The following is a 22,428-nucleotide window of genomic DNA, read 5'->3' on the forward strand; positions in this document are numbered from 1 at the left end:
TTATTAAAACAATTTCACCATGGAATTATTCAAAATTTTTGTCAACAAACACCAATCAGAAAGGATATATGCACCCCTATGTTCATAGCAGCACAATTCACCATAGCTAAGATTTGGAAACAGCCTAGGTGCCCGTCAGCAGATGACTGGATCAGAAAACTGTGGTACATCTACACAATGGAATACTATGCTGCCATAAAAAAGAAGGAATTCTCATCATTTGCAGCAACCTGGATGGAATTGGAGAACATTATGTTAAGTGAAATAAGTCAGTCAATGAAAGAGAAATACCACATGATCTCACTCATTTATGGATAATAAAGAACATTATAAAATTGAACAAAAAGATAGATACAGAGACAGTAAAGCATCGAACAGACTGTCAAATTACAGGGGGAAGGTTAGGGAGAGATGGGGGAGATAAGAGATCAATCAAAGGACTTGTATGCATGCATATAAGCATAACCAATGGACGCAAAACTCTGGGGGGTGAGGGCATATATGGGAGTGGGGTGGGGGGGCAATGGCAAGATATGTACACATATAATACCTTAATAAAAAAAATTGGAAAGAAAAAAAAAAAAAGAAACTGGAAAAAAAAAATTTTTGTCAACATATGGAAAGCTTTCAATTAAATATATAAATTTGCTGAAATGAAGAAACATTTCCACTATAGACGGGATGGAACTGATAAATCAGTGCTTCGTTCTCTTCAACAGCAGACTGAAAATGATGACCGTTTTTCCGAGCTGCAAGAAAAAGAAAATGAATTTTTAAAAGGATAGGATATCATTTTCTAAAGGTTACTTTATAATATCTCATCCTATCATCAGTATGAAGTGGGAAAATAGTACCCAAAAGGAAACATGCCTCATAGAACTTCCCCCAAATGAAGGGGCACCTGATGTAGAGCAGTTCCCTGCTGACACAGCTGCACGTCTGCCCCACCCAGACCAAATGGGGTGCTCACGCCCCATTCATCACTTACTAAGTGCCTACTGCATATAGGATTTAATGCAGAGACTGGGGACAGAAATATAACCAGGGCAAGGTTCTAACACGCAAGAAGTGGAGTCTAGTAACCACACAGAATTGGAGATAGTAATGTTTTTATAGTCTGTCTTCATCGAGATGCTTCGAGAGTGAAGAGGATGAAGAAACTGGCAAAGATGAGTCAGGTGGGGCCACGAGGCAGTTCCCACAGGCCAGGCAGAACTGTGAGAGGCACGGAGAAGGGGGCAGGGGTCAAGTGTGAATGTAAGAAGGTAAAGGCTCAGACATTTTCCTAAGATCAAGATGAAGTAACTACAGGCTGTTGTGGCATGTTTTAAAACAAGGATATTAGAAAATAAAGAACAAATAATAGCCCTGCCACAGGACAACACTGCAGCCAACTGCTCCACCCTGTTCTCATTTACTCCGACACACAAGACATGAAGATGCTTCTTGGAACTAATACTACACAAGGGAGAACTGGTTTTTTTTTTTCTTTTAACTTGGGATTTTTGTCATAAAATTGCCCTTTCCTCTGAGCATAATTCTAAACCAGAGTGAACTCAGTGTGGGCAGGAGGGTTGCCAAAAACTTAGGCCAAGCTTGGAGAGACGCCAACAAGGCTCGCTGAAGGGTTCAACGGCCACGCCTCACCAGAGTGATGCCTGCCCCTTGCAAGTGGTGCTTGTAGCTCTGTCTTATCCCAGAATCACTCAACTAAAACATAAGCATCTACAACCAATTCTCAATTCTACCCACAAACACAGCATGAAAAAAAAAAAAGCAAAGCTCAGAAGGATGAGTATATACTCAGTTTATATAATTGCCTTGAAAATATAACATCTAATTCTCAGAAAATGCTATAACTAAAGCATCATTCCTAAAAAGAAGACTAGTAGGGAAGAATATTAAAGAAAAAGTATTCAAGAAAGAAAGGGAAAAAAGAATCCAACAGTCTTTACACCACTGTTCAAGTATTCAGCACATTTTAGAGCACACAATATTATTAATTGAAATCATTGTCCTGGTTTTATTTGAATGCCTAATACCTCAATTTCAGGGCTTTCACAGTGATTGTTTTAAACGTGTGTTGTTTTTTTGTTTTTATAAAAGCATTTACATAGAGCAAGAGTATATGAAAGTTCAGATGAGGGCATTTCCTTCAAAACCACACTAATGGAGTGATAAGACTATGTACCCACATATTACCTTCAGAAACAAAGAACTCTGCTAAGTAAAATGCAGCCTTCACAGCGTTGGGTGCGTGGGAAATGCCACTAAATAACCCCCACTCGTAAGGAGATTTCTCTGGGTGCCATTGGACGGCATACACCGGATACTTGTACCCTGCATGAAAAACACAAACGAGTAAGTAGTAAGCAGTGAGAACATCTACCATGCTACTTACAACTAAATTACATTTTACGTCCTATGTAAACGTACTTTAACTCACTAACTCAGACAAAGTAAAACTGTGCATGTTCTCAGACACAAAATAACTTCAGTTCACAGTCACAATACAGTAATTCACTGATTTCCTACCTTTTACAATCTGTAATATGATTCACTTTACTAGTTCATCAGAGTAAAGGAAAATAGTTGAGCCTCTGAGACAACTTCAAACATTTTTGAGCTGAGATTTCTCGAACTTCCCAGTTAGTACAACGCAGGCCACACTCGAGCCTGCCGTCTGAATGCTCAAGGCTTGTTTACCACCCCCGCCTCCGACTCCAGATGGGCAGGTCTCCTTGCAGCTCTGCAGGCAGGATTCATGGAGGGTGTAGCCTTCAGGTCCTGCTCCATGGGGTCCTCTCCATGTAGGGGGGTCCTGAGCTTTGCCCCAAGTTCTCCTTATTAATAGGAATGCTGATTTAAATACCCCACTTCAGCGGGTTTCTGTGGTGTAGCGGTCATCTGGCTCGCCTCACACACAAGAGGTCCTTGGTTTAAAACCAAGCAGACATTTGGTGCTCTCTGCCTTCCAGATTCCAGGAGCTATCACCCCATCACCTCCTTCCAGGGGGCCCCACCCAAATACTCCACTCAGCCCTTGGGAGTTTTTGGCCTGAGTATCCTTATTTTCTCGCCATTTCATCAATGTATTTAGGAAGATGTTTTGCTGTATGTCAGTTGCACCTTTTGTTGTTGTCTGGAGGAGAACCTGTCAAAGTACTTAATCCACATTACTGCTGGGTGGAAAAGGCGAAGGGATTGGGGAAAAAGATAAAATACTCATAGACACAGACAGCAGTGTGGTGATGATCATGGGGAAGGGGGTGGGGGAGAAAAAAGAGAATAAAAGGGGGAAAAATGATGATGGAAGGAGACTTGACTTTGAGTGGTGAGCACACAATACAAGATACAGATGATGTATTATAGAACTGTATACCTCAAACCTTTATACTTTTATTAACCAATGTAACCCCAATAAGTTCAATTTTTTTTTTCTTAAAAGAGAGGACACTGTCTCTATTTCTTCATCACTCTCTTTTCTTCCCTTCTTCACCCCACCACCACCTAGATGATCCAGGTAAACCACAACTGCTTTGGAACATGAACAAAACACAGTTCCTATTTCCAAAAGTGCCCTAATTTCTATCTTCAGACCCCAAAGCTATTGTGATTTTATTCATTAAAAAAAAAAAAAACACTATAAAATAAAAACTAATGAACATAATATGTGAAAAGTGTACATGTAGAGTGACATATACCTTCCATTGTTGAAATAAACTCAATCTTGCCATCGGTATTTGTAGTTAGTACATTGAAAAACGCCTTTAATTTTTCATTCTTCGTAAAATTCTGGAGTATAAAAATAAAATAATTACTCCTATAATTAATCTAAATGCATTGATTTCATTACATAATTAATATGATACCATCTTGGAGAGGCTCCACTTGTGGAAATTTGAAGTCAGAGGCTCTAATTCTAAGGACAGCAACAAGTCAGCAGGAAAATTCCGGAACATTCTGCTCTGCAGTATACCTGAAACAAGGTAAGTACAAGGGAAAGAATTTAAACACAGAAAAATAAAATCCACTGAAATCACTAATCTCCAGTCAAAGCAATGAGTTATCAAAATTTAAAATTTCTTAAGCCATCCTCCTAATTTGAGTACAAACATGATCACATCTCTAGCCTGTATAAATAATTTAAAAATTAATAAATGTCATGAGCACTTTTTACTTGACATTTGCTACTTCCTAATCCTGCCCAGCTAACATTTCTTAAAGGGTCAAAAAGAGAATTCTTACCTTCACTGAAGTTCAGCGGCATTGTGATTCCCTCAGTAATTGTGGGCGTTAACAATAACTCTCCACTGACCAGATAGGAAAGCTCTTCAAATCCAAGGCATGTGCCCCACACGGGAAAGTAGTCTCCATCATCAAAACTCTTTGAAAGAGAAAACGAAACTTATTCAACCTTTTCAAAACAAAAATCGTACTTTTGGTTTGTCATTACACGGCTGGCACCTGAGAGGTACATGGATTTCTGAAGCATTTTCCAGGTTCCAAAAGGAAGCTGCCATTTAGTCTCCAAGCTCCCACATAATAACTCCGTTTTAACAAACTATCCAACCTTAGTTGTTTTGGGAAAGAAACTGACATCTGCCAGTCAACTACCAAATAATACAAGTAACAGGGACTATAAATATCAAAGACAATGCTAGATAAAATGCCTATTTTTACATCTTCTATAAATCTTGTCTCTTTGGGTAATTGTCTGGTTTTGAACACACTCTTTCCTCCATTATCTCAGAATTTATAGATACATCCACTAGGTGGGGACAAAGAGCAGCTTTCAAGAGGAGATGAAAATTAGTAATATATGAATAACGCCCAATACATAATAAAAACAGCCTACTAAGCCACCATGAGGACCCGGTTCCCATTAGCGAGCACAAATAGAGAGGGCCAGTCAGCAAGGCTCTGAAGGGCCCCTGGAGCCCAGAATTAAATGAAACAGAAAATGAGTGACAGCGACCACTGGCTGCTCATGAGCAGACACCTCAAGAGGTGAGGGGATGATGAGGCTAGAGTAACTATGAAGGAAGTATCATATGCCTGGAAAGGAATTATCCCCAAGGCAAATTACAAAAACCCATCTGGGCCCCGGTTGGAGTGGGTCCTCCCATGCACCAAAAAGTCATGGGCTCGATTCCCGGTCAGGGCACATGCCTGGGTTGCAGGCCTGATTCCCCAATAGGGGACATGCAGGAGGCAGCTGATGGATGATTCTCTCTCATTATGTTTCTATCTCTCCTTCCCCCTTCCTCTCTCTTTAAGAAAGATAAATAAAAACATGTATTTTTTAAAACCCCATCTGGAATAATAAGAAACAACTGATATTTACCTGTGTGGCGAGGCTGTAAAATATTTTGGCCGTGCGGGCATAACCTGACGTCTTGAGGTTAACGCCTCCTCCAGGGAAGAGGACCCTGAAACAACATCGGAAAGGATGCATTTCCACCCCGCCCCACAGAAACCAAACAATCTTTTTATTTTAAAACAACTCCATCTTTATTGCATAAGCAACAAGGTCATTACAGAAAATGGGAAAACTAAGGCAAAAGAAAATATGAAATATTTACCATCCTACCCATTTGTAAATTATTGCAGTTAAAAATACTTTTGTGCATATTCTTCCAAAACTCCTTTGATAAGCAAGTTTATTGTTGGTACGGATAACTTAAGGTGAATAAATGGGGTAGGGGGAGAGAGGACACAGAGCTAGAAATCAAGTAGAGATAACATCCGAAGTACAGGTATGTTTAATGAAGGTGATCTGTGATGCCAGCATCCACTAGAGGTCCATTAATCATGAGACAGGTATGGCTCACAAAGAAGTTTCTCTTAACCGTAAAGAACAAGCTGATCATAAAAATATATGTAAGCTAAAATTAAATATCCGTGAGAATTCAATGCTATATTATCACCCTGAAATCTCTTCAGTAATAGTCATGGGATTAGAAGAGTTTTGAAAAAGAACACAATCCCATTTCTAGAAGTCTAGGTCGGGGGAAGTGGGGGAAGTAGCAAACATTTCATTTTATTTCATTCTACCCATAAAGGTGAGATATAGAAAAATATTTACTATGTGTTTACATCAGCTTTTGAAACCAATTCTAAACTTTAAACAGTATAACAAGACTTGAAATAAGCAGGGATAGACCAAAGAGATTATAAAAGTTAGGTTAAAGGTATTAACATTTTGAAAATACTTAAATATGAATTTGAGATATGTGAAATGCTGCTGCTGAGAAGGTTGTTCATTCAACAACTACACTCTGCTTCTTGCATGAGCCAGGCTCAGGACAGCCAAAGATGAGTAAGTTTTGCTGTTAGTAAGATCACAGTCCAGTAGGAAACATATAAAGTATGAGGTGGAACACCTGCCACAAAACCATGCAGAAAATGCTACAATTCAAAGTGGATCAATGAAGACCCATTAGCAGTTCTCCCTTTTCATCAACTCAGTACTTAAAAAGCTGCCTCCGATCAAACCTGGTATGTTTAGGCACAAAATCCTCTCATCAAGTAAAGCTTGACTGCCCCTCCCAGCTGACAAACTCCTTTAAAGCCAGGCTCTGCCTGTCCATCTCTGGGCCCCCCCGCAACGGGATGGGCTCTACGGCATCCCAGGGACCGTGAAGGCGCTTCTGCAGGGGCAGAGCATGCTCATTCCCCGGTGTGCACGTGGAGGTTCTAGCACAGAGGCCAGCCTGGGCTTGTTTATCCGTGCCCGGGCCAAAGGACACTGAACGTAACGGGCATTTTCAATGTTTCACTAAACTGAACTGATTTTATAGTAAATATTTACGGAACCAAAACGAACTGAAGTCTGATGAACAAGAATAGATCAATCTAGAGACAAATGGTAGGGGAGGGGGGCGGTTAGAGACCAACCAAAGGACTTGTATGCATGCATGTTAGCATAACCAATGGACACAGACACTGGGGTGGTGAGGGATTGCCCGGGGTGGGAATGGCGGGGGGGGGGGGGGGGGGGAGGGGGCAATTAGGGAAAAAGGAGACGTATGTAAAACTTTAGACAATAAATAAAAACAAGAAAAGCAGATCTTTAAACACACACACACAAAAAAGAACTGAAGTCTGAAGGCAAGTTTTAAACACAGCCTTTTTTAAAAAAGTTGTAATAAATGAATACAGCTTTTAAAAGTTTTTTTTTAAAAAAAACTCTTTTTATAAAAACTTTACAATAACAGACTCTCTCCATCCCACTCCCAATCAGGAAGAACCACCGATAAAATCTGCTGCGTTGACTGACAGATTTATGTTACACCTGTCACCCTCCCTGCTACCTTAAGAACCAAAGTAAATGGGAGTACACTACACACACCACTATGTGCCTTGCTTTTTTCTTATAATATCACATTGTTCAAGTAACAACAGTGTCCAAAGCAGCACCGACAGGTATCCCGCTTTTTAACCTGTCATACATTCTATCAGATGTAGACAGCCTCCTTTGTTTACCTAATTCTCAACTGATGGACTAATCGGTGGCTTTGAAATTGAGTGTATTTCAAACAGTGCTATAGTGAATATGATGGATCCAACTCTACACATGGGGGGTATATACTTATAAAATAACATCCCTTACAAAGGATTTCCTGGCTCAAAGGGTATGTGCATTTTTAATTGCAATTGGTATTTCAAAACTGGCCCCCAAAAGACTATGTAACTTACACAGCCATAAGCAAAGTACGAGAATACTTATTTCTTCACATCGTCACCAAACAATATTAACAAATTTTCTGATCTTTGTCAACTTGATAGTTTTTAAAAATCTTTTTTAATTGCTATAATTAGATTTCCTTAAATCATGCATAATGTTGAACATTTTTTCATATTAAAAGTTTTTTTTTCTGTGAGGTAACCAATCATAACTTTTTTGGTGATGCCACAGTATAGACAATTTTTTCCAAGTTCTATTCAAATCACCTTCTGAAAGAGAACTGAGTAGTATCCTTAGGCTTAAGATTTATAAATCCCCTAAGCTAGCAGTACACCATGCCATTCAAAGTGGCTTCAAAATACTTAAGACAGGCATTAAAAGAACAAAGACTATGTCACACATTTTAAAAAATGATATATGTCTACTGTGTAACATTAATTTCTTAAGCTTCCTTCTCTACAGGACAATTGCATCTCTCTCTCAACAATGTAATTCCTCTGAAAGAACTCAGAAATCTAACAGTAGACCACTGTAAGACAGTTACACAGAAACACATGGAATACTTATGTGTACCTTTTTGCAAGAGCAGACTACATAGACCTCACACACCGTATCAAGGCAGTGCTGCCAACTTACCCATTAATGGATCGGAAAAGCTTTACATACTCTTCATCTGTAAGATCAAGCCTGAAAACAAGAAAAACAGTGACAAAACATCCATTTCCCAAACCTATGAAAACAGTCAGGCTCTAAATGAAGTCACCACATTATTGTTAAAAGCCAGATGAAAAATAATTCTTAAATACTAGGTAATATCACCTCTCTACCTTCCTAGAGGCATCTTTTCAAACTACATGAAAGCCACACAATTATATCCTTGTTTTGCTAATCATACAAGTAAACATGCTTTCCTTTGGTCTAATATAATTTAATATTGTGAAGTATGTGTTCATATGCAAAATATTAAAGACCATGAGATTTGGGGATACAGAGAACAAATTGATGGCTACCAGATGGGAAGGGGGTTATGGGACTAGGTGAAAAAGGTGAAGGAATTAAGATGTACAAATTGCCATATATAACAGTACTCACAGGGATGTAAAGTACAGCATAAGAAATATAGTCAATAATCCTATATAATAAAAGCCTAATATGTAAATTGACCAAATAGCGGAACAACCAGTTGCTATGATGCACACTGACCACCAGGGGGCAGATGCTCAATGCAGGAGCTGCCCCCAGCCTGCAGGCCCCAGGCCAGCCAAGGTGGGTGCCAGCGGGGGCCCCCCAATCACCCCACCAGCTGCCCCGCAGAGGTAGGCAACCGGCAGCAGCGGGGGTGGGGCCAGCAAGTGGGCGGTGCTAGGCCGGCTAAGACGGGCGTGAGCAGGGGTCCCAATCACCCCAACAGTCGCCCCACAGATCGGCCTGATCGCTGGCCAGTCCTAGGGACCCTACCCGTGCACGAATTTCGTGCACCGGGCCTGTAGTATTGTAACAACTATGTATGGTGTCAGATGGGTACTAAATAGACTTACTGGGGATCCCTTCATAAGTTATACAAATGCCTAATCACTATGTTGTATACCTGAAACTAATATAATATTGTATATGTCAACAGTAATTGAAAAATGAAAAAATTATTAACAACAACAACAAAACAAAAAACAGGAGATTTAAGCATTGGTAATTTCTCCACTAGTCAATTTTATATAAGGTCTAAACAGATATGTATTAACATGCCTGTCTTAACTCCAGGCAGCTTTAGCAGATAAAAACAATCCATAGAAAAGCCTCCACCAGCCGAAACCGGTTTGGCTCAGTGGATAGAGCATCGGCCTGCAGACTCAAGGGTCCCAGGTTCGATTCCGGTCAAGGGCATGTACCTTGGTTGCGGGCACATCCCCAGTAGGGGGTGTGCAAGAGGCAGCTGATCGATGTTTCTCTCTCATCGATGTTTCTAACTCTCTATCCCTCTCTCTTCCTCTCTGTAAAAAATCAATAAAATATATTAAAAAAAAAAAAAAAAGCCTCCACCATGCTTCACTCCCCCCACTACCAACTGCAAAGGTCTAGGGACTACTGTGTATTCAAAAGTTAGAAGAGTTAAGATCTAGGGAGGGATTACAAGCATGTGACCTGGCTTAATCTGGCCGTGGATTATTCTGAGGCACCTTCGTCAAACACCCTGTGAATTCTTCCACTTGTTTATATCTTCCTCTACCTCTTTTTTCAATGTCCTGTAGTTTTCTGAGTACAGGTCTTTTACCTGCTTGGTTAAGTTTATTACTAAGTATCTTTAATTTTTTGTTGAAATGGTAAATGAGATTTTTTTTTTAGTTTCTCTTTCTGAGAGTTCATTATCCTATATAATAAAAGCCTAATATGCTAAGTGTCCAGTCGATCAGTCGGCCATTCAACCAATCAAAGCATAATATGCTAAGGCCGCTCAACCGCTCGCTATGATGTGCACTGACCACCAGGGGGCAGACAGTCGACCAGTCGCTATGACATGTACTGACCACCAGGGGGCAGATGCTTCAACCAGTAGGTTAGCTTGCTGCTGGGAACTGGCCGATTGGGACTGAGCGAGATGGGCTGGACATGCCCTGGAGCCTTCCTGCTGTCCCTCCCTGGCTGGCCAACCTCCCACATCCCTCCCTGGCCCTGATTGTGCAACTGTGGGGTTGCAACTGTGGGGTCACTTGACCTGGCCTGCACCCTCTCGCAATCTGGGACCCCTCGGGGGATGTCAGAGAGCTGGTTTTGGCCTGATCCCGCAGGTCAGGCTGAGGGACCCCACTGGTGCACCAATTCGTGCACTGGGCCTCTAGTTGGTATATAAAAAAACATAAATTTCTGGGTGTTAATTTTGTTGCCGAATTCATTTATTAAATCTAGTAGTGTTTTGATGGAGTCTTTAGGTTCTCTATGTACAATATCATGTCATCTGCAAATAATGACAGTTTTACTTACTCCTTTCCAATTTGGATGCCTTTTATTTCTTTTTCTCGTCTGATCACTACGGCTAGCACTTCCAGTACTATGTTGAACAGGTGTGGTGAAAATGAGCATCCCTGTCTGGTTCCTGTTCTTAGGGGAAATGGTTTTAGTTTTTGCCCATTGAGTATGATGTTGGCTGTAGGTTTGTCATAAAAGGCTCTTATTATGTTGAGGTATGATCCCTTTATTCCCATTTTGCCGAGAGTTTTTATCAAAAAGGGATGCTGAATTTTGTCAAATGCTTTTTCTGCTTCAATTGATATGATCATGTGACTTTTATCTTAAAATATGTTATTGTGCTATATCACATTTATTGATTTGCAGATATTGTACCCGCCTTGCATCCCCAGAATAAATCCTACTTGGTCATGGTGTATGATCTTTTTAATATATTGCTGGATCTAATTTTCTAATATTTTGTTGAGGATTTTAGCGTCTATGTTCATCAGGGATATTGGCCTGTAGTTCTCTTTCTTTGTAATGTCTTTATCTGGTATGGGGGTTAGGATAATGCTGGCTTCAGAGAAAGAGCTTGGAAGTGTTCCTTCCTCTTGAATTTTTTGGAATAGTTTGAGGATAGGTGTTAGCTCTTCTTTGAATGTTTGGTAAAATTCCCCTGTGAAGCTGTTAGGACCAGGGCTTTTGTTTGCTGGAAGTTTTTTTTATTACTGCTCCAATTTCATCAATAGTTATTGGCCTTTCAGGTTTTCTGATTCTTCCTGATTGATTTTGGAAGAGTGTGTTTTTCTAGGAATATGTCCATTTCATCCAGGGCCCCCTAATAATCACTAAGTTACTGATGATTTTATCCCCTTCTCCAGAGAAGACGGATGGGATTACTCTATGACAATTGGCTACCACCTTTAATTAAGTCACAGAGAGATGGGTTTGCTCTTCTAGTTCAACAAAACGCAAGGACAAGGAAAGAGAGCATCCTGCTTGTGAAATCTTCCATTTAACAGTCTCATGGTTCTGTAAGAGAATAACAAGGCACAATGCCCTCTCAACCTGCCACAAAAGAAGTAGGCTGAGATCAAATATCAACTACAGTCCATTTCTGCCACAGGGAAAAGTTTGTTTGTTTGGGGATGGAGGGAGTTGAAACACCTCTAACATTATTAAGTGGACACCTCTGATGCCCTGAACTTGGCTGTGCTAGGCCAGCAAACCCCTCTGGGCTCTGCTCTAACTCCAAATGAGCTGTGCAAGCTCAGGTCTGTTCGGAAGTTATAATAATCCTTCTGGCAAAGAGCCACGAAGCAGCGGGTGACATTGCAATGCTGCTTACCATTCTCTTACATGGCGGATAAATGGGCAGGTGGCCCTGACTTGGGAAGCGACAGGGAGACGAAATGTGAGTTTCCCCATTCCCAGTATTTTGCCAGTTCAATCTGCCCAAACTGTGCCAACAATAAGGGAACCCTTCAGGACCCAGAATCTCCCCCATGGATATTTAAACCAGGATGGGCAGCCACCACCATCAGGAAACAGAATGGATTTAGACCACTCAGCTACACTAGGGACTTCTGACAGCTAGCCCTGTAGGCTAGTTTCAATCATTTCATTCACTGTAAACAATTGGCTTCCGCATTGTCCATGACTGAAGTTTTGACCCCCGCGTATCACATTGAAAGCCGTAACTGCTGAATGTTTTGGGAGAGGGGGGCTGTCACAGACTCAAGTGCCCCAGAGACCTGCCAGGGACAATAGGCCAGGTCACATGCTTTGAATGCAGACGTTATGTGCATGTTGTGAGACTTTTTTGAAGCAAAAGAACTTCTCAAAGAAAGAGAAATAGTTCCCTCTCTCTTTAACTAAAAAAACACCGTGTAAGCCAGGTAATGATGACAAATGACACAGCATGACAAGGAGTGAAGGCCATTGCCGCCAGTGGAGAGCACTTGCTCCACTTCAACTCAGCTCCAGATGACTTCGTTAAAAAAAAAAAAGAGGCCAAAAGTCAAGATTTTATTAAAGTCTTCTGATCTGCTAATGTGTAAAATGCTTTATAATGCTGTGTGAACAAAGCACGTTTTTAAAGCAAAAGCAGCCCGGGGGGTGCCACGTGCTACCTCTCAGGAAGAGGAGTCTCTGTGGGCCCCACTAATCCCACAGCGGGAAACCGGGGTAACCTGAGAGCACCAGGCACCTGAGAGAGAAGGCAGTACAGAGGAGACAAATGAAGACCAGAGACAAACTTCTTTACCTATTCCAGCATTCTGCCTACGTCTCCCATCCTCCTCCTTTTCCCTTCTAACCTGCAGGAGTTGGCTCCCAGCATCCAACCTGCAGAAATGAACCCGACATTATCAGTGAGATCCTCTGTCTCGTTCTACATTAGGTAACCCCGTGCAGGTTACTCTGGGAATCTAGCTGCCATGTGTTACGTGGTTTTTATAGGATCCTATGATTCTAATTCCAAGCAATCTACTTGAAAAGAACTCTGGGAACCCAAGCTGGAAATCAACCTTTATGCTGACAGTCATATTTTCAGTGTCTGTCACACATGCCAGTACTTGGTGAATCATTGATTTCAACACTTCCCCCGTTTCAAAACTTCTGTCTTTCTCATCTCTTCCTCCCTGTACCCTTACATTAGTCATCAAGTCATGTTTATTTTTCTTAAAATAATATTTACCTATCAAGGCTACAACCTCTGTTCTAAGACAAACCCTCCCCACTTCACAGCCTAGTGCAAGTCTCTGAACTGGTACACCTGCCTCTGTCCCTCCTACTTCCCACCCAGGCTGTCAGCTCTAATGTCCTAGAACAGTGGTCGGCAAACCACGGCTCGCGAGCCACATGCGGCTCTTTGGCCCCTTGAGTGTGGCTCTTCCACAAAATACCACATGCGGGCGCGCACCTACAGTGCGATTGAAACTTCATGGCCCATGCGCAGAAGTCTGTTTTCGGCCTGGGCGAGTCTATTTTGAAGAAGTGGCGTTAGAACACTCAAGGGGCCAAAGAGCCGCATGTGGCTCGCGAGCCGCGGTTTGCCGACCACTGTCCGAGAAGAACGGCTTGCAGAAAATGCAACCGCCATGATCAAAACTTTGAAAGGCAGTTCTGCAGATTCCCTGGAGCCTCTTCTGCAGCTCTAAAACTCTGGTGCTATCTGGTCTCCAAGTAAGATTTCATTTGAAAAATTAGATCTGCTACTGAGGAAATTAAAGACTAACATCAAAAGCAAATGTTCATCTTGGGGGAGAGACAGCTAAATGCAAAATAATGAGTAAGAAGACAATCCTTGCCCTAACCGGTTTGGCTCAGCGGATAGAGCATCAGCCTACAGACTGAAGGGTCCCGGGTTCGATTCCAGCCAATGGCACACGCCCGGGTTGCGGGCTCAATCCCCTGTAGGGAGCATGCAGAAGGCAGCCGATCCATGATTCTCTCTCAACATTGATGTTTCTCTCTCTCCCTTCCCCTTCCTCTCTGAAATCAATAAAGAAATATATATTTTTTTAAAAAGACAATCCTTATGAAGCTAAACATAGAAGCATTTTGTGATATAATTCTCTAAATTGTAATATTTGCATTTTGATTATTAATATTCCATTTGAACAGTATTTTTGGTTATAGATTTTTTTGTTTGTTTGTTTGTTTGTTTGGGGGGGTTGTTTGTTTTGTTGTTATTAATCTTCACTCAACGAGGATATTTTCTTCCATTGATTTTTTAGAGAGAGTGGAAAGGAGGGAGATGTGAGGGGAGAGAGGGAGAGAGTACGAGAGAGAGAAACACTGATTGAGAGAGAAACACACGAACCAGGGCCGGGGATGGAACCTGCAACCTAAGTACGTGCTCTTGACTGGAAATTGAACCTATGACCCTTTGGTGTGCAGGCCGAAGCTCTAACCATTTATCCACACTGGCCAGAGCATATTACAGTTTTTAAATGCAGAATTATTTACAAAAGCAGTTTGCACAGAGCAAAAAAGTGGTATTTTGTGCGTGAGATCACTTATAATGGATTAGAGGGTGGTGCTGGAAGCTTCCAAAATACACTAATTTTGGATGATAAGATAATGTGAACACATAAAGTTTTGTTGTTAAAAAATTCAACTCTTTCCAAATCAATATATGGTATGAATCATTTTATTCTTACTAGGTCATTACATCACAAAACCAATGCCGCTCTTTTAAAACTGTAACACCTGCAGTTAATACTGAAGCAACACTGCTGTATTAGTTACTTACAAACTTTTAAAGTAGAGTGTGAAGGTACGTCGAAAGTCATCTTCTAAAAATCTCCTTTATTCCCTAAGTGGACCCTTACCCAAATATTATAGAATAAAGCTGGTAAAGTTATAGATTATTTTACTCCACTAATTTCACGATTGTCTAATGAGGACCGCCTTTGGGGTTGTAAAAAAAAAAACAACTATCATTTCATTCTCTATCTAATACATATGACATACCTCTAATGATGTGAGAGATAAACATCACTTCATACTTTAAGCAATGTAGTGAGAGACTTTAAGCATCAGATCTGTGGCAAAAATCAGGTGCAGTAATACCACATTTAAATGATGCAATCAAAGGGAGGCATTAATTTTAGAGATAAAAGCTAATTTCAAAGGTAAAACAGCAGTTTTATTTATACAGTGTAAAAAAAATACTGAATCATACCTTACTGGTACAACTCTTGCACCTGCAGACTCCAAATACTTTACATAGGATGCAGCAATATAGTATTTTCCCAGGTTTTTCATTTCCTTAGTATTGCATGTTTGCATTAATATTCCTAAATTACAAAAAAAAAGTTTTAGTTTCAAACAATTGCCTTTTTTCTGCTCAGAAACTGAAACAAATCACAGTAAAAATATAACAACAACAATATATATATATATATATATATATATATATATATATGTATATATATGCATATATATATATAAAACGACAGTAGTTCCCCCTTATCCAAGGTTTAACTTTGTGAGGTTTTGGCTACCCACTGTCACCTGTGGTCTGAAAATATTAAATGGAAAATTCTAGAAATAAACAATTCATAAGTTATATATTGCACACTGACCTGTGAGGCATGATGAAATCTCAAGCCGTCCCACTCCACCCCACCCCAAACATGAACCCATCCCTTATCCAGCATCTTCAAGCTGTAGATGCTCCGGACCACTTAGTAACGGTCTTGGTTAGCACATCGACTGGCTAGTATAGCAGTTCTCCTAATGCTTATTTTACCTAATAATGACCCCAAAGTGCAAGACCAGCGCTGGCAATTCGAACATGGCAAAGAGAAGCTGTGAAGTGCTTCCTCAAGGGAAAAGTTGAGTGGAGTACAATAAGATATTTTGGGAGAGACACCACATTCAGCAAAGAGCTGTTTCTTGAACACGGGTTTGAACTGTATGGATCCACTTATACACGATTTTTTCAATAATTATATACTCGGCCCTCTATATCCCCACATATGCAGATTCAACCAACCACGGATCAAAAACAGTATTCTTAATCCAGGGTTGGGAATCCGCAGATGCGGAGGGTCGACTTAAATTATATTCAATTTTTCAACTGTATGGGTCAACTGCATTGTTATAACTGGTCTATTTTATTATTTATTAGTTTTTGTTACTAATCTCTTACTGAGCCTAACTTATAAGTTAAAATTTATCATATATACTTATATACATATGAAAATACATAGTATATTTAGGGTTTGGTATTATCCATGGTTTCAGGTATCCATTGGGGGTCTTGGAACGTATTCCCTACAAAGACAGGTGACGACTGTGCTTTCCTCATTTAATTCCCAGAATTAAATATGAAGCTTCTCCTGCAAGTGCACCCACAAACTTTATAAAAGGAACAGTGGAAGCTGATCTGAGTAGCTTCCTCTCTCTGTCCTCATCAGGGAGGCCAAACAAGTCCCCAACGCATGTTTACAGTAGCACCAGCCTCCTTCACGCAGCCTTCGATCTACCATGGGTCTCACAGTACATACAGATCCTTATATCTAGAAGGAGGCCTCTTCCTTCCCACACACACTCAAAGACGCACTGTTTCCTTGACAACAAAGCAAGAGTGGAAATATCTTCTATCCACATCTCTCCAACATCAGCAAAACTACCTCAATCCAAGCAAACATCTTGCCTCCCCCCCAGCTATTATAATTAATAGCCTCTTTTTTTATATATATATATATTTTATTGATTTTTTACAGAGAGGAAGGGAGAGGGATAGAGAGTTAGAAACATCGATGAGAGAGAAACATCGATCAGCCGCCTCCTGCACACCCCCTGCTGGGGATGTGCCCGCAACCAAGGTACATGCCCTTGACCGGAATCGAACCCGGGACCCTTCAGTCCACAGGCCGACGCTCTATCCACTGAGCCAAACCGGTTAGGGCATACTATAATTAATAGCCTCTTAAAAGGTCTCTCTCCAACCTTTCTTAAACAACCCCCACCATCTCCAACCAGTTCTCCACATGGTAAGAAACCTGATATCACCATTCATTCATTCATTCATTCACTCACTCACATAGTATATATTACAAAATCACACCACATAGCAGGCACTGAACTAGGTGCTGGGGACACATACATGAATAAAACCAATAAAAATCACTGCCCTGTGGGCTTTAATTGTAGTGTGTGGGAGGGAAAGGAGAGAAGACAAAAAAATAAATAAACAAGATAAAATCCATAGTGCTATGGAGAAAAGTAAAGCAGAGGAAGAGGTGTGTGTCTGGGGACGGGGGGTGTCCCATCTATGGGGGAAAGAGGATCTCTTAAATATGCTTGCGAGGCAAGTCCTCCCCGAGAAGGTAGAACATGGCATTTGACCCAGGACCTAAGAGAGGTGCGGGGCCAAGGCATATGCAGGTATCTGGAGGAAGGGAGATCCGGGTGAGGGAACATCAAGGACAAAGGCTCTGAATCAGGTGTGTGCCTGCCTGTCACACTGCAAGGAGTCCACATGGACCAGAGCCCTGTGTGAGCGAGAGGGAAAAGCGGTAGAAAATGAGATCACAGAGATAGATCAGCAGGGTGTACCTCCCTGCTGGGTGTTACCTACCAGCACTTCAATGGGCTCCTAAGCTTTCATAACTATTACAAGACCCTATGTGCTCTGCCCCACCTACCTCCCTGGCTGCCTCTCACCACTGGAACCTCAGCCCCAGAATAATACCGAGTCCCATCAAAACACGTCTCTCCAGAGAGCACACCTGTGCCCGCAACCATCCCTACTCCACCGTTTGGAACACTTTCAATGTCTCTGCAGGTGACAAAAGACAACTCTCCTGTAGTCCCAGCTTCTTACAACTGTCATTTTCTCAGACACTCGGTTAATATATACCAAATGCCAAAATCTGTTCAGTAAGACTGTTTTTCTCCCCATGGATAGGTTGGATCCTCTTAAGGAAAATAAAATTTGGTAGGGCAAAAATTAGGGAGTGTCATAGGAAATGGGAGTGGTACAGGGTAGGCAAGGGTGAGGTGCCACAAAGGAGAACTGGGACATGTGAACACAAGATACCAGAAAGGAGAAAAATACGTACATGAGAGAGAGAGAGAGCAGGTGAGTTCCACCAACTCATCCGCCTCCCCTTGCTTCCACACATACTCACTTTCCCCAGCTGGGGAGAAAAGTTCAGGCTCTGTTCCAAGCCCCTCAGAATGTGACCAAAATGTCACCCATACTTTAAAGCCATCTCACAACTTTTCTGGCTTCTTTGTCTTTGAATCCTTTGTACTTCCTAACTTAATGCTCTGCATGTAGTAGGTGCTCAGTTAACTATTTTGTCTTAATTGATCAGGGTGCCCAAAAGCATATTCATTCTTTCTACATTTGACCCTGAACTACCACTGTTTCTAGAAAAGGGAGAAGAATACCCCTCCTCTCCTTTTCCCCTCCTCCCTGAACCCACAATTCCCAACCCAAGACACAGAATTACATTTTGAGTTAATTCTCCTTGGAGAATCTAACCTCTAACTTACATAGCTATGAAACAAGGCAGTCCAATGTCCAAATATTGATACACAACCCATTTGAAAATTGGGCACTACCAATAAAAAGGAAAAGACCCTCATCTACTTTGCATTTAGTTACAAATTAAACCAATCTTAACTGCTGACATAAATTATTTCTGGCACGTTTTTATTCCAGGCTGACTTCCCACGGGTAGCCTTCTCCTGCCCTGTCTCAAATGTTCCTTCTGACAAAGCAAACGGATTTGACTTTTTAAAATATAAATGCGTTGGAAACGAAGTATTACATGCTTCATTTGAACCCCACACAGCATTGGCATTAGCATCACACGGGCCACTGCTGCCCTCCACTGCTCAAGATGACAAAACCCGAGGTAGACCATAATTTCTTGAATATCTAGTCAACTCGATTTCTATATGTACAGTGCATTGCATCTTGTAATATACCCTCAACCCGTGAAATTTTAATGAAAATAATGCATGCACAGAATTTGCTTCATTCATAGAAATCCCTAGAGAATAAAACAATCTGCAAGGTTTTCTCCACCCTCCCAGCTTTAAAGCCCTGTGAAATCAACCAGGCATCAGCGTGGTTTCAGCAAGATGCACGCGGCGTCCTGGCGCGGCTCTCCGGCTGTGCCTGTGGGCTCACGGCGCACCCTCGCTCCACGGTCTTCCCCGGACCCGACGCCTCCCCGGAGCCCGTGGCGGGAGGCGCCGAGCTGGACACGGCGCCTTCTTACCGATGATGGGCTTCTGGGTGGAGGCAGGGGCAGCGGACAGCCGGAGGGTCACCGCTGCGCACAGCAGCAGGCCCAGCGCGTACAGCAGGTGTCCCGGGCTCGCCATGGCGCCGGCCGCCTCCCGCCGTCTTTCAAAGGCTCTGCGGCCGGGTGGTCCGGAGCGGCGGCTGCGTGGCCGGGAGGCGGCGGCTGGAGGGCGTCCGGCTGGGCGGCGCTCCGCCGCGGGGGCCTATGGGAAATGTAGTCCCGGCGCACGCGCGCAAGGCGACCTCGGAGCGGGGGCTCCAGGGGCGCCGTCGTCTCGCCCGCCGCATGGCTCGACCGCGTTCAGCCACCCGCTAACCCGCGATTGGTGCGCCCGCCCGTTCGGCATCGGCTGGGTGGGCACGGGGTGGTCTCCCCTTGCAACTGTTAATCAATGTGATGAGGTCACCCGTCCCTAAGCTGGGGCGCCGAGCTCAGACCCGCGAAGAGGAGGATCCTGGGTCCCTGCAGGACCCCGTCACCAGGCAGCTTGAAAGGCGGCGAGGGATTCTAGAAGGCGCCTGAGAACTTGGCGCCCACTGTGGCTCCTGCCCCAAAGGCCAGAGCTTTGTAGTCAGGAATGCTAACAGCCACGTGGACACTCCAGCGTCCCATGTAAAGATAGGCTGCGACTTCGGGGGTGATTGCCACATCCTGTTATTTCTTTGCAGGGTCCAGGCATCTGGAGGAAAGCAGCGCCTGGGAAGGGAAGGTCGATGGATGTGAACGTGTTCCCAGGCGCATGGCCTCACTTCAGAACTGAGTCAAGGAGGGACAACCCCCGGCATCTCCTGCAAAGTGGCAAGGCCAGGCGAGGCCCTCAGAAGAGGCTCACCCATGTCACTATTAGCGCCATCCGCAGACTTTGTCTTATAAACGGGAGGCAGATCTGATGGCTTTGGTTCCTGTTCATTAAAAGTTTTTTGAGGGTTATTTTTAAAATTTTGAGATTTGGAATCACTCTTTTCATGGTAAGTAGGTAAGACAGGAAACTTTTTTTTTCTGTGTGTGAAAAAGTAAAATGTATCGATATGGATAATATTAGGTGGAAGTGCCCACCTATAAGGCCCAAATTAAATTCAGAATAAAGTTGAAGTATTTGAAAATCTACTCAATCACTGCTCAGTATTGAAGATGCCAAGATGAATTGGATACTGTCTTTTTCAGAAGAAGCTTACAGTTCAGTAAGGAAAAAAGACAGGAAGAGAACAAGATGTATGGAGAGAGCAATAGCATAGTTTTGGCATATTTCAAGGAGAGTGACTGCAATAAGGAGTCTAGTTTGACAAGAAAATGGAAGGGTGTGGTGAGAGATAAGGCCAAAGGATGTGGTTAAAGATATTGTGAAAGACCTTACTCACTCAGCTGGTTTTGAACATAATTGAACAGATGAGGAGCCTTTGTAAATATGAATTTGTGATTCTGGAGCTCAAATCCACGCAGGAAAAAATTAAATTATTACTTGGCATTATACACAAAAATAAACTACAAGTGAGTAAAGATATAAATATGAAAGGCAAAATAAAATACAAGAAAATGCAGAAGTATATATTCATGACTTTGGTGGTCAAAGGATTAAAATACAAATGTTAATGGAAGCATTTGATAGATTTAACAATACAACTAAAACTTCTATATAACTTTAAGCAAATTAAAAGTAAGGCACAAACTTGGAAAATATGTTTACAAAATATAGAATTTTTAAAATGTTCATTTCTAGAATATACAAAGAACTAAATAAGAAAACACAGCAACCCTATAAAAAATGGGAAAAGAAGGTGAAATACAAAGCAAGTCTTCACTAATCATCAGGTAAATGCACATTAAGACAAAATAGCTCTAGCTGGTTTGGCTCAGTGGATAGAGCCTCGGCCTGTGGGCTGAAGGGTCCCAGGTTTGATTCCAGTCAAGGGCCCATGCTTGGGCTGCGGGGCTCAATCCCCAGTAGGGGGCGTGCAGGAGACGGCTGATTGATAATTCTCTCTCATCAATGATATTTCTCTCTCTCCCTCTCCCTTCCTCTCTGAAATCAATAAAAAAAAATATTTTTTTAAAAGACAAAATGTCACATGCTTCAAATCTACAAAAATGTTAACCTTGATTATAACAAGAGTGTAGAAAAATGAGAACTCTCTTAATACTGCTGGTAGAGTAAATTATTACAATAATTTTTTACAGCAATTAGGCAGTTTCTGGTAAAGGTGATGGTGCACTTATTCTGCAATCCAGCACTTTTTGGTGTGTGTAAGTAGATACCCTAAAAAAATGCTTGCATGTCTAAATGAAGACATTTATACAGGTATGTTCTTTGAAGAATATTTTTGTAATAGTGAAATACTAAATGCAATGTAAGTATCAATAAGAGAATGGATACATAAATTGTATAATTAACAAACTATTAGCATGAAAATGAATGAATTGGAGATGCTTTTCAACAGAGATCAAGTTCTTTTGAGAGATAAAGGGGTCAATTATGCTTGGGTCTAAAAGATAATGGCAAATGCCTAAACCAGAATCTCTCCACACATCTTCAAAAACCACTAGGTGTTAAAGGAGTACGAATGAAATTACCCATGATCCGTGCCTTTAGCGATACTGGGAGATAGAGGACAGACACCACAAACATCAAATTACTAGAATATTGATAAGTATCAAATTGCAACAAAGCTGGAAGACTGGATCTTGAGTGGGAGAGACAAGTCTTCAGAGAATCTTTGATAAAGAAAAAAGGAGAGTGGAAGATATAGACAAAGCATGAGCAAAATCAAACCCTGAAAGAAAATGTCAAACATTAAATGCTATAATATTGAACATAATCTGGACCTCGGTAGATTATAATACTAATTATAGGAAAAGAGTCTTGAAAATGAGTGGGACTAGAATTGTCAGCTTCAGGTTAAGTATTGCTTCTAAGGGAGAATCAGCTTTATTGACAAGGGAATAGTGTCCCTTAATGATATGGCAGTGAAGGGAAAGAAGGATAGAAGGGGAAAATTAAGGATCCTGTAAGAAACAAAA

At 41.7% G+C, this 22,428-nt stretch overlaps 1 protein-coding gene across 1 annotated transcript; it reads right to left on the reverse strand.

The window, feature by feature from the left end:
- Nucleotides 1-248: 248 nt before the first annotated feature.
- On the reverse strand, nt 249-19,585 carry GGH (gamma-glutamyl hydrolase). The gene is made up of 9 exons (XM_079796520.1): nt 19,387-19,585; nt 15,324-15,438; nt 8,327-8,377; nt 5,348-5,432; nt 4,249-4,387; nt 3,873-3,979; nt 3,705-3,795; nt 2,203-2,340; nt 249-749 (listed from the first exon to the last, which is right to left on the reverse strand). Exons 1-9 carry the CDS (start codon nt 19,490-19,492, stop codon nt 628-630), a joined length of 954 nt encoding a protein of 317 aa, XP_079652646.1. The 5' UTR covers nt 19,493-19,585; the 3' UTR covers nt 249-627.
- Between the last annotated feature and the right edge of the window lie 2,843 nt (nt 19,586-22,428).

The sequence above is a fragment of the Cnephaeus nilssonii genome (genome assembly GCF_951640355.1).
Source record: "Cnephaeus nilssonii genome assembly, chromosome: 18".
Classification (NCBI taxonomy): Eukaryota; Metazoa; Chordata; class Mammalia; order Chiroptera; family Vespertilionidae; genus Cnephaeus; species Cnephaeus nilssonii.

What these genes read in the sequence shown, in the direction of transcription:
- GGH (XM_079796520.1), bottom strand. Translation starts at nt 19,492, where the DNA reads ATGGCGAGCCCGGGACACCTGCTGTACGCGCTGGGCCTGCTGCTGTGC. An exon ending in GCCGCTGAACTTCAGTGAAG is followed by an intron (nt 3,980 to 4,248) that starts GTAAGAATTCTC and finishes ACCTTGTTTCAG; the next exon opens with GTATACTGCAGAGCAGAATG. An exon ending in GTTTATTTCAACAATGGAAG is followed by an intron (nt 2,341 to 3,704) that starts GTATATGTCACT and finishes TTTTTCATGCAG; the next exon opens with GGTACAAGTATCCGGTGTAT.